The 12,830-nt window shown below is 36.2% G+C and overlaps 1 protein-coding gene across 2 annotated transcripts; it reads right to left on the bottom strand.

The window, feature by feature from the left end:
- Positions 1 to 373: 373 nt before the first annotated feature.
- On the bottom strand, positions 374 to 9,444 carry LOC136201395 (metallocarboxypeptidase A-like protein MCYG_01475). Of its 2 annotated transcripts, XM_065992060.1 has the most exons (12): positions 9,199 to 9,444; positions 7,582 to 7,639; positions 7,387 to 7,497; positions 6,843 to 6,980; positions 5,157 to 5,226; positions 5,020 to 5,075; positions 4,789 to 4,914; positions 3,745 to 3,884; positions 2,724 to 2,796; positions 2,578 to 2,652; positions 1,554 to 1,722; positions 374 to 1,211 (listed from the first exon to the last, which is right to left on the bottom strand). In XM_065992060.1, the coding sequence occupies exons 1-12, from the start codon at positions 9,369 to 9,371 to the stop codon at positions 1,189 to 1,191; spliced, it is 1,212 nt and encodes a 403-aa protein (XP_065848132.1). In that variant the 5' UTR covers positions 9,372 to 9,444; the 3' UTR covers positions 374 to 1,188. The 2 variants fall into 2 exon arrangements, with proteins under 2 accessions (XP_065848132.1, XP_065848131.1); XM_065992059.1 differs by lacking the exon at positions 374 to 1,211 and having other exon boundaries at positions 1,268 to 1,722.
- Positions 9,445 to 12,830: the final 3,386 nt, after the last annotated feature.

Genomic DNA, 12,830 nt, shown 5'->3' with positions numbered 1-12,830 from the left:
AAACCTCAACTCCTTTTTAACAAACCTGGAAAATGCTAGAAAAACTGTGGGAAAAAAAAAGAAAAAAAATTCCCAAAAATGGAGTTTAAAATTTTTGGCCGGTTTTCGTCAAGCTCGAGCGGCCCCAATTTGAATATAGCGAAAAATGCGACAGACCAATCGTTGAGGACTCACTGAAACCAAAAGTTCATGTTGTTAATCACATTGTAACATAGTTTTGAAAGGCGAACCAGGAGATCCTTCCCGTGCCTGTCGAAATACAAGAAGTGACCATCTGACCACCATAGGCGAGAGGCAGTCACTTATTGTATGAGAGGTTGTAGGTCAATAGACTACCTCGAGGTGATATTTTCCCTTACCATCTCGGCTCGCCTTTAAAAATTACGTGTTGTAATATGCTATGTGAAAATGGAGGTGGAGCTATCGAGTTCGAGAGATATAACGTACGTTGAAGGTGGAGTGCTAGATTGGATAGGACATTCTAAAGCAGCAAGTGTTTTTACGTATAAAAAAGGGCTTAATACATCATTTGCCCCCTGAATTTGTCCAAAAAACTTGATTGACCCATGAACTTTCAAAGTATCCCAATAGCCCTCTAAACATGCATAAAATGTTCACTTAACCCCCTGAACTTGCGTAAAATGTAATCAATTGATCACTCGATTGCAAAAAAATAAGTTAAATGCGGAACATGTATTCCATGCACCTTAGAATATTATTACATAATTTAAAAATAGATTAAAAAAGAAGTTATTACTTGCTCAACTATAAAACTTGAAATATTAGAACCGCATATCCTGATCTTGGTCATTTTATTTTTTTTTAAGACTCATGCAATACATCTTCCACATTTAACTTATTTTTTTTACAACCGAGTGATCAGTTGATTATATTTTGCGCAAGTTTAAGGGGATTAACTGAATATTTTATGCAAGTTGAGAGGGTTATCGGGACGGTTTGAAAGTTCAGAAAGTCAATAAATCTTTTTAGACAAGTTTGATGTATTAAACCTAAAAAAAACTAAAGCCCGGTTCACAGTTTCTACAGAATTTTAAGCGTTTTCTGACAGAACCGAAGGTGCTCAAGCTCTCCAAAACTCCCCTGATCCGTCCCTGAATCAACAACGCAATTCTCGTATCCCGGGATTAATGCTTTCAAGTTATCCAAGAATGAGAAACCTCAACTCCTTCAATCAAGCAATTTTGACAAACCTGGAAAATGCAATTTTCTCATAATTAACTAAACTTTCTGCTGCAATTCATCAATAGAAAAAACTGTGGGAAAAAAATAAAAAAATTCCCAAAATTGGAGTTTAATTACACAAATCAAAACCCTAATTTCTTTCCTAAAATAGAATGTAAAATACAACTCTTTCTCTCTCTATACTGCTCTAGATACAAGTTCGGTTACGGTCGGAACAATAGGTCTACTTGATTTGCTCTTTGATATTCTAGAGCAGAACATGAACAGCAACAGAACCGACGAGAGTAAAAAGAGGCGAAAATATGTTCGTATTTCCTGCATTCCCAAATCCAAAACTTCCATCTTCTTACCGTATCTGTTTCTCCTCTCCATTAAGTATCCGTCGAGATACTCGTCGATTGATACCCATTTCTCCAAAGTCGATGAAGATGCGGTGGTCTTTGGCCGGTTTTCGTCGAGCCAGAGCGGCCCCGTTTTGAATATAGCGAAAAACGCAGCAGACCAATCGTTGAGTACTCTCTGAAACCAAAAGTTCATGTTGTTAATCACAATGTAACATAGTTTTGAAAGGCGAGCGCCTGGGTCGCCTGAGGCGAGAGGCAACCCAGACGATCCTCTATAGTGACGGATTCGAGATTCATTGTGCTTATTGTGATTTATGGATGATAAATTGATATTTTTTGAGAGTTTTTACAGGGTAAATTACACCCGTGGCCACTTAACTGATATTCTAAGGAACTTTAATTCTTGAAAATTTTCGTTTTGAGGTCATTTGGGTGTTGTTTGGTTAGGAGTGAGAAATTAAATTTTTTAGAGAGATAAAGCACCAAAAAATGTGATTTTGGAAAATAAAAAATGTTGTTTATGGTAAATGTCATTCTGAACAACTTTAATTCTTGAATATTTTCATTTTGGGATCGTTAAGGGTCATTTTGAGAAGTTGGTTAAAGTTGAGTGGCCATACCGTTAAAAATTGAAGTTCAGCGGTCACAATGTTAAAATGGATAAAGTTCAGTGGCCATGAGTGTAATTTACCCTGTTTTTACATAAACAAATTAAAGCTCCGTCCACAGTTTCTATATTTCAGCATTTTCCGATGACCAGTGGGTGCTCAAACCCCCCTAAAACCCCCTGAATCCGTCCCTGCTGCACTGAAAGGCGGTCAAAATACAAGAAACGACCGCCTGACCACCGCAGACGAGAAGCAAGAGGCGGTCGCTTCTTGTATGAGAGGCGGTAGGTCAATAGACTACCTCGAGGCGATATTTTGCCCTTACCACCTCGGCTCGTCTTTAAAAATTATGCATTGTAATAAGCTATATGAAAACGGAGGCAATGGAGGTGGAGGTATAGAGTTCGAGAGATATAACGTACGTTGAAGGTGGAGTGATCGATCGGATTGAACATTTTAAAGCAGTCGTGTTTTGGGGCTGCTTCATCTCCGTATATCTGCAGCCGTGAATGAAAAATTAAACAAACAAGTCTTAAGCCGTGTTTATCGAGACTAACATTTTGCGTACCTCGAAAGTGAAAGCCATTGGTGCTTTAACAACATCATACATGTAATCTGTAGCTGTTCCGTGTGCGAGATACCTAAACACGAAAATACGAGCATTAAGCATGCCGAAATGGTAATACACCGAATAAAACAACTATATTGATGAAATAGATGTTCTCCTATGTTGCACGGAAACAGAAAATGTGGTTAGGTAACAGTAATGGAAACAGAAACAGACACGAAACCCGGAAACGCTAATGAAAAAGAGTTTCCGGTGAATTACACCCATGGCTACTGAACTTTACCCATTTTAAAATTATGGCCACTTAACTTTAATTCTTAACGGTATAGCCACTGAATTTTACATTTTTTAACACCAGTGGCCACTCAACTTTAACTAACTCCTCGAAATGACCGTTAACAACCTCAAAATGAAAATATTCAAGAATTAAAGTTGCTCAGAACGACATTTACTATGAAACCACATTTTTAATTTTAAAAAATCACCTTTTTTGGAGCTTTCTCTCTCTAAAAATTCACTTCCTCTCTCCTAACCAAACAACACCTAAATGATCTCAAAACGAACATTTTCAAGAATTAAAGTTCCTTAAAATATCATTAACTCTTCGAATTTTTTATTTTGAGACCGTCAATGGTCGTTTTGAGATGTTGAGTGGCCACCGATGTTAAAAAGTGTAAAGTTTAATGGTCATACCGTTAAGAATTGAAGTTCAGTGGTCACAATGTTAAATGGGTAAAGTTCAGTGGCCATGGGTGTAATTTAGCCAAAGAGAACATAGATGTTCTCTAATCTGATGACGACTGCTTGGCATATTGCAGGAAAATGTGTAAGCAGATACCGCAATATTACGGAATACAGAAAGATAAACATGAACCGTTTTTCTGTTTGATCGGTCTCAGCGGATTCACTTAGGTAGTAAACCCGAAATAAGCAACAACATGGACGAACTAGTAAGGTTTTCGTGTAAACCCGAAATTGTAAGTGCAATTCAATATCAAGCAACAGGTTAAGTAAGACTCACCCAACGGAGCCGCCTCCTGAACCGACCATGCAACGTTTGTGACAATGAGCTTGGTTAAGTTCGCTAAGCAATGATCGCATTATCTGTGACGGTGATCCATCAGGGGTTGTGTTCTTGTGGTCATACGGCATAAACAAAGCCTGAAACAGAAAAAATGAAGTCCGATATCATGCCGAGTACATAGTAATATAACACAAACTTTGATCGGAAGAATAAAAAAGAACGGAAGCATCCGTAAAAGACCACATTATGGAATGATATTCAACTAAAAAAGGGCGGCCCGGTGCACTACGTGTCCCCGCTTAAGCGAGGGTCCGGGGAGGGGTCCCACCACAAGGATGTACTGGGGGCAAGCGTTCTCTTACCAATTTTTTGGCAAGAGGCCGCTCCTAAGACTCGAACCCGTGACCTCTCAGTCACACGACAACAACGTTTGCCGACGAGAAAAATATGCCAACACGGGGTATGACTCAAGTATGCAGCGGCAGAAACCTACCGCAGAACCAGCACTTAATGAGGAATCACCTATTGATACCGAAAGCTAAAGGGCGGGATAGTGAGAGGACGTTTCTACCGGGCGAGATTTACCTCCATTCCGGAGTGCACATTCACCCAGATGTGAGGATCGAATGATAAGGCGAGTTTCCGCTTAAGAGAGATCCGGGGAGGGGTCCCACCATAAGGGAGTACTGGGGGCAAGCCTTTCCCTGCCAACTTTTTTGGCAAGAGGCCGCTCCTAAGACTAGATCTCAGTCACACGACAACAACGTTTACCGTTGCGCCAAGGCTCGCCCTCGTAAAAGACCACATTATGGAATGATATTCAACTAAGACGAGAAAAATATGCCAACATGGGGTATGACTGAAGTATGCAGTGGCAGAAGCCTACCACAGAACCAGCACTTAATGAGGAATCGCCTATCGATACTGAAAGCTAAAGGGCGGGACAGTGAGAGGACCGGCCAGGATTTTAGTGGAAGGGCAGGGATATTATTAGCATACATCAACTCGTGCATTAGAGGAAAAAAGATTGGTGTCATTTACCTCCATTCCCGAATGCACATTCACCCAAATGTGAGGATCAAATGATAAGGCAAGTTTCCGCATTATTTGACTTTCAGGCTCGCTGAATGGAGCGGTTCCGGGATTCTCTTCGTATGGATCATAATCCTATCATTGAAATAGCAACGAGTATGAGACAAAGAGTAATTAATCGTCTTTCAGAAAAACGAAAATCAACATTAGGTACACATTGAACAAGCATAGAAAGAAAACCTTCTCCTTTTTTCCCCAATCGACACTCCAATTCCGGTTAAGGTCAACTCCTCTTCCTGCCAAAGTTAACTAAATTAAGTACTTCATTGACATTTTGAAGGTCAAATAGAATTACGTTACTAGGTTAACGGAATAACCGTTTCTTCTCTCGCAAAGATCTCCCCCTTCAACAAGTTTGCGACCGTTTACGTTTTCCATAGGCACCACCTGCATACCATTCGAAATCAGTATTCAAAGTACATCAATGTTCGACAAAGAAGCTTCAGAAAATAATGATACCGAACAAAAGCTAGTTCGTTTTAGCATTGATTGTTCGTTGTGGTCATTCAAATTACATCAATGTTCGAGAAAGAAGCTTCAGAAAATAATGATATCGAACAAAAGCTAGTTCGTTGTGGTCATTCAAATTAGATCAATGTTCGAGAAAGAAGCTTCAGAAAATAACGATATCGAACAAAAGCTAGTTCGTTTTAGCATCAATTGTTCGTTGTGGGCATTCAAAGTACATCAATGTTTGACAAAGAAGCTTCAGTAAATAATGATACCGAACAAAAGCTAGTTCCTTTTAACATTGATTGTTCATTGCGGTCATTCAAAGTACATGAAGCTTAAGAAATTATAATATCGAACAAAACTAGTTCGTTTTAGCATTGATTGTTCAGTGTCGGCATTCAAAGTACATCAATGTTCAACAAAGAAGTTTCAGAAAATAATGAAACCGAACAAAAGCTAGTTCGTTTTAGCATTGATTGTTCGTTGTGGTCATTCAAATTACATCAATGTTCGACAAAGAAGCTTCAGAAAATAACGACATCGAACAAAAGCTAGTTCGTTTTAGCACTGATTGTTCGTTGTGGTCATCCAAATTACATCAATGTTCGACAATGAAGCTTCAGAAAATAACGACATCGAACAAAAGCTAGTTCGTTTTAGCACTGATTGTTCGTTGTGGTCATCCAAATTACATCAATGTTCGACAAAGAAGCTTTAGAAAATAATGTACCGAACAAAAGGTAGTTCGTTTTAGCATTGATTGTTCGTTGTGGTCATTCAAATTACATCAATGTTCGACAAAGAAGCTTCAGAAAATAATGATATTGAACAAAAGCTAGTTCGTTTTAGCATTGATTGTTCGTTGTGGTCATTCAAAGTACGGGTAAATTACACTCATAGCCACTGAACTTTGCTCATTTAACATTGTGGCCACTGAACTTCAATTCTTAACGATATGGCATTGGCCACTGAACTTTACATTTTTTAACACCAGTGGCCACTCAACGCGTCAAAACGACCATTGACGACCTCAAAATAAAAAATTCAAAGAGTTAATGATATTCTAAATAAAGAACTTTAATTCTTGAAAATTTTCGTTTTGAGATCATTTAGGTGTTGTTTGGTTAGGAGAGAGAAAATGATTTTTTAGAGAGAGAAAACTCCAAAAAAGGTGATTTTTGAAAATAAAAAATTGCAGTTTCATGGTAAATGTCATTCTGAACAACTTTAATTCTTGAATATTTTCATTTTGAGGTCGTTAACGGTCATTTTGAGGAGTTGGTTAAAGTTGAGTGGTCACCGGTGTTAAAAAGTGTAAGGTTCAGTGACCATACCGTTAAGAATTGAAGTTCAGTGACCATGGGTGTAATTTACCCTTCAAAATACATCAATGTTCGACAAAGAAGCTTTAGAAAATAATGATACCGAACAAAACCGAGTTCCTTTTAGTATTGATTGTTCTTTATGGTTTCACTACCGACATTCCATAGAATCAATTAATCGAAACAAAAGAACTTCACGAATTTTTATGAAAGGGTAGTTTCGATTACCTTTATGACAAGCCGGTCGAGAATGCTGTGCAAAGAAGCTGCATTTATATTCGGAAGAAACTGTTCTTCACTTAAGATTGATAAGATCCGCAATGCGAGTTCTGATGTAATTAGCTCCCTCCCGTGCTGACCAAAACTCTGGAAGACAAGGAATCATCTGTCAAGAAAACCAGCAATTACCGATCTGAGATAATCTAATCCACTACGTAATGTATCAATCTCAAAATAACAATCGAAAATCTACCGCCCCGCCTTTATCCCCAAATAGCACAACTTCATATACTTAAGTGTATAGTCGTTAAAGGCGCAGCGCACGAGGCCGAGTGCCTTAGCACCCCAAAAGGTGGGAAGCCGCGCCTTTCTGCGCCTTCATTCCCGAATAGCTCAACTTCATATACTTAAGTGTATAGTCGTTAAAGGCGCAGCGCACAAGGCCGAGTGCCTTAGCAGCCCAAAAGGCGGGAAGGCGCGCCTTTGTGTGCCTTCATTTGCTGTTCATATTTCATAGACAACTGAAAATGAAAAAGATATGCAAACAACTTACGAGAAGGATCCGAAATTTCGATCTCTCATCGGTGTCTGTCCTACTCCGGCAATAAGTAACTACGGTGACCTCCGCTTGGTAACCTTTGTTCCCGGCTTCAATTGTATCCACCTGCATAAAATCAAGCAAAAATCATAAGTTTCAAGCTTCAATAAGGCAACAAATAAACCAACCCGAATCAAACACAACCCTTACAGTGAGTTTATCCGGGTGACGATGAACTAATGTCTTTATCTGCCCCATCAAATCGACACTGTGAAATCAAATGTAATGAAAACCTATGTTACATGGAAACGAAAACGATATTCGTAAAAAATATAGGAACCCGAAACATGGGAAAACCTACAAAAAAAGAAAAGAAAAATACAATGCTATATCTATAAATTTATAAAATTATAACAATGTACATGACCGATTCAAGGGCCAGGGGGCTTGAGCATCCACTGGTCGCCGGAAAACGCCAAAATTTTATGGAAATGGTATAGGGGGCTTTAATTTTTTAAAGTAAAAACACCCAAAAAAACATCAATTTAGCACCCATAAATCACGATAGACCACCACAAGGTACGGATCCAGGGGCAAGGGGGCTTGAGCACCCACTGCTAGCCGAAAAACGCCAAAATTTCTATGGAAACTGTGTATGGGCTTTCATTTTTTAAGGTAAAAGCACCCAAAAAATATCAATTTAGCACTCATACATCATGAGAGACCAGCACAAGCACCCCTATCCGTGAATCCGGGATCCGTCACTGACAATGTATGTTTAATTTTTTTTATATATACATTAAAAAAAGTTAAATACAAGTCGCATAATGAGATTTTTTTCATTTTGAAAGCTCAAATTAGGGATTTGTGATTACAATTTGATCAACTTCTGAAAAACATACCCAAAATTACAGAAACTTGACCCGAAATGTTTGATTTAAAATCGAAGTTTCTGTGCAAAATAGATGAAAACCCATCATCTTAATCTTAAAAGATTCAATTTTTATTATCATATCAAAGGGATCAAATCATCAAATCTTCAGATTTCAATGAAATTAAACAATATAACAGTTCTAATCAAAATTCCTAAAATCAGAAACAAACAAACCCACGAAAGATCAAAATTAACCCAACCGAAACAAATAAACAGAAAAATCAAAACACAAAATTGATAATGGAATGAAGAAATTACCTAGAATGATAAAAAAAAAATACATAAAATCACCTAAAAAATATCAATTTAGCACCCACAAATCAGGCGAGACTACCACAAGCACTCCTGCCATTGAATCTTGGATCCGTCGCTCACAATGTATGTTCCCGAAATGTTTGATTTAAAATCAATTTTTTTTCATTTTGAAAGCTCAAATTAGGGATTTGTGAATACCATGTGATCAAATTCTGGAAAATATACCCGAAATTACATAAACTTGACCGGAAATGTTCGATTTAAAATCAAAGTTTCTGTGCAACATAGATGAAAACCCATCATCTTAATCTTAAAATCTTCAATTTTAATCATTATTAGATCAAATAAAACCTTCAGATTTCAATGAAATCAACAACATAACAGTTCTAATCAAATGAAAATTCAAAAAATCCCCAAAATTAGAAACAAACCCACCAAAACAGCAATACAGATCAGAAATTCAAAATAAACCCAACAAAATCTTCAGATTTCAATGAAATTAAACAATATAACAGTTCTAATCAAAATTCCTAAAATTAGAAACAAACAAACAAACAAACCCACAAAAGATCAAAATTAACCCAACAAAAACGAATCAAAATCAAAACACAAAATTGATAATGGAGTGAAGAAATTACCTAGAATGGTAGAGATCTCGATTAATTGGGGTTATAAATTGGGCATAAACAGATGAGAAAACACTAACGGAAATGAAGAAGAAGAAGAAGAAGAAGAAGCGAGAAGGAGAAGAAGAAGAAGCCATGGAAATAGGAAATGAGAACAGAAAAGTTCTTTCCTTTTTGGGTTTCATTGTTTTTTAAGACAAAGGGGAAAAGAACAGAAGAACAGAGAGAGGGTTTCAACGTTGTCTTTCAGTTTTTTTTCCCATGTTCAACGGTCAAGACAGAGATTTACTGGTTTGATTTTGATCTATGGCCATTGGATCATCGGACGGTCAGTAAAATAGAGTTCCTAAAATAAGATTGCAAAAAATTCAATTGCACCCTATACTTTTAAAATGCTCAATTTACTCCTAAACTTGTTTAGAATTACCTATTGACCCCTTAAAATTCCCAGCAAGGAGAAATTTTAAAAATGTTGAAATGTGGAGACTTTAAGCAATTCAGGGTGCTAATAGATCAATTTAAAAAGTTCAGGTGATTAATAAGTATCTTTCGGAGACTCAATTGATAACTTTATGTAAATTCTGAGGATAAATATAATTCTTTCAAAATACAAAGGAACAATTGATTTTTGTTTGAAGAAGTATAAGCTTAAGATTTTGGCTTAATACATATTGTACCTGTCCAAAAAAAACTCAACTGTGCCCTATATTTTTAAAATATTTAATTTACTCCTAAACTTGTTTAAAGGGATTTATTGATCCTTTAAAATTCGTAACGGGATAAGAAAAGATTTTAGAAAAGTTGAAATATGGAGACTTTAAGTAAATTCAGATGGCTAATAGATCACTTTAAAAACATTTAGGATCTAATAAATACCTTTTGTAGAATCAATTGGTCACTTTAATTATTTTGGGAGTTAAATAAATCTTTTTCAAAATATAGGCGTAGTTGAATTTCTTAGAGAAATATAGAGGGCTAAAGATGTATTAATCCTAAGATTTTGGCTTAATATCAAGGGAAAATTACAAAACTGGGTCAAATGGAAGACTCATTTACATATTTAACCCATTTACTCAGTCTATTACATATCTAGACTTTATTTTTATGACTTTTCCAAAATACTCTAATCTTTCATTTTCCCCCTGTCGGACTTTGTCCACCATTGTCTGCCACCACCCATCGCAACTACAACGTCTGCCGAAATCCACAGGAAAGATTTCGTCCGCCGTTGATCATCATACATGGAGGAAAAGCCGTCGGATTCACTCATCGCCGACCAATGATCTTGATTGTTCTGAATCTGAAAACTTAAATAAGAGAGGACGATGAAATAGAAACCGAAAAGAAAGAAGCTTCGGATTTTAAATCCAAACGAGACAAAAACTCAAAGAAAAAGGAAGAGAAAGTCGAAGAAAGAGGAGAGCATACCAACAGAGGCGGACGTGGTTCACTGTCGTCGCCGTTGTTGTCGTTGGAGGAAAGAAGAATATCGGCAGCCGTGGAAGTAAACGAAAGAAAAGGAGGAGAAAAGGCGGAGACGACACTAAAGAGGCGGCTGAAGTTTCAAAAATGGAAGGGAGAAGAAGGAGGCCATGGGGGAAACTCTGATTTTGATCTTGAAGAGAGAGAAGAAAAAGAGGAAGCAGAGGTAAAGGATAAAGAGTCTTTGCGAAGTATGCGAATTTGCGAAGTAAAATCGATTCTGCTAATTAGCATATTGCGAATTTGCGAAGTAAAAGTCATATACGCGAAGTCAGACGGGAGGAGAAAGAAAAAGACTAAGAAATTTCTAAGTGTTATATATATATATATATATATATAAATAGTATTTTTGGAAAGTCATAAAAATATAGTCTAGATATGTAATAGGTTGAGTAAATGGGCTAAATATGTAAATGGACCTCCCATTTTACCCAATTTTGTAATTTTTCCTAATATCAATTGTGTTCTTGTACTTGGCACAAAACTACAACTGCTCCCTAAACTTTCAAAACTTACAAATGACCTTCCATAATTATCCAATTGCATGCAATAATTCCTATTGTTGTCCAATTATATTGAAAAGTGATAACTAGGGATGGATTTCCTATCAACTCTCTTCCCTGTGGGGGCGTCGTTGGGTTCAACGGGGGGAAGCTCCGATGCCAAAGTTAGTATGGTAAAAGGAGAATAAACTATATTGACAAAGGTAAGGTTTAAGGTAGAGAGTGAATGTGTACCTCAATAGCTTGGGGTGCAAGCTATTTATAGTCATGTGATCGTAACTCCCAGTAACCAGAAAGTCTCCATTAATGCCTCATTAATGGCGGTTACGGATCTCTCTTAACTGTGACCGTTAGCTCATTAACGGTTCATTAATTGCCTTTATTGGGAATCGGCTCGGGCGGGCGGATCGAGACGCGTAGGCGGATCTCGCGTAGGTTTGACTACGGATAACGTATGGCGGAATCTAGGAGATCCGCCACAGAGATGACTTGCTTGATACGCCACTGCTTCCCCGGCATTCCCAATACGTCGCCGTTTTGGCAAATATCCACTTTGATCCCATGGATAATATCTCGATGTTATCAAATAGTCCTCTATTTTTATCAAATTGCATTCAGTAACTCTTTATTTTTTATCTAATTACATTTAATAACTTAAAAGTTTCAATTGCATTGTGAACTTTTAAAAGTTTCTAATTGATATTTTTTTGACATGTGGCAAAACGTGTCTCCCATTTTTTGTATCCAACAAATTTCATTAAGAAATAAAGAGTTACTGAATGCAATTAGACAAGAATTGAGAGGGCATTTGAAAATTTTAAAAGTCCAAGAGGCAGTTGAAGTTTTGGGCTAAGTAGAGGGATTAACAACATATGTATTAGGTCTAAGGTGTTGGCTTAATATATCCGTTGTACATGTACTTGATCCAAAACATCAATCGTTACTTCAACTTTTAAATGTTTCAAATAATCTATATTGTTGTCCAATTACATTCAATAACATTATATTTCTTCAACCTTATATTTTTCAATAGAAGGTTAATTGAAGTTTTAGAATCATTGAATATAACTGGACAATAATAAAAATAAGAAGTTATTGAATGAAATTCGACAAAAAAAATAAAATAAAGATTATTGAATACATCTATATATAATAATAGAAGTTATTAAATTTTTAAAAAATATAATGTTATTCTTTTTGGTAGAAATGAATAACATTATGTTAACTGAGTTTTATGTTTGATTTTGAGTTTTATGTTTGATTTTTTTGTCATAAAAATTTTTAATGTGATAAAAAATAAAAGATTAGAAGCTAATATATCTAAATAAAAAATCAAACTCTTAGGTGCCGTTTGGTTCGCGGAATAGAATAGAATGGAATAGAATTGATATTCCAAAGGAATAGAATAGCGAGGAATGGAATAGAAATTTTTTTAAGAATAACTATTCCTATGTTTTGTTGGTGGAATAAGATATGATTGAATAGATAAATTTTTTATTCAAAAGACAATATTACCCTCAAATGTAATATCTTATTTCCTTTAAAATTTTAATTATTATTAAAAATTGTTCAAATATTTAATATATATTATTTTAAAAATATATAAAAAACAGAAAAATGCGAAATATGAAACACGAAAAAAAACACAAACAATAGAAA

This window comes from Euphorbia lathyris, chromosome 7 (assembly GCF_963576675.1).
Source record: "Euphorbia lathyris chromosome 7, ddEupLath1.1, whole genome shotgun sequence".
NCBI lineage: Eukaryota > Viridiplantae > Streptophyta > Magnoliopsida > Malpighiales > Euphorbiaceae > Euphorbia > Euphorbia lathyris.
Note: the sequence above shows the minus strand (reverse complement) of the source record. Positions and strands in the feature narration are given on the sequence as shown.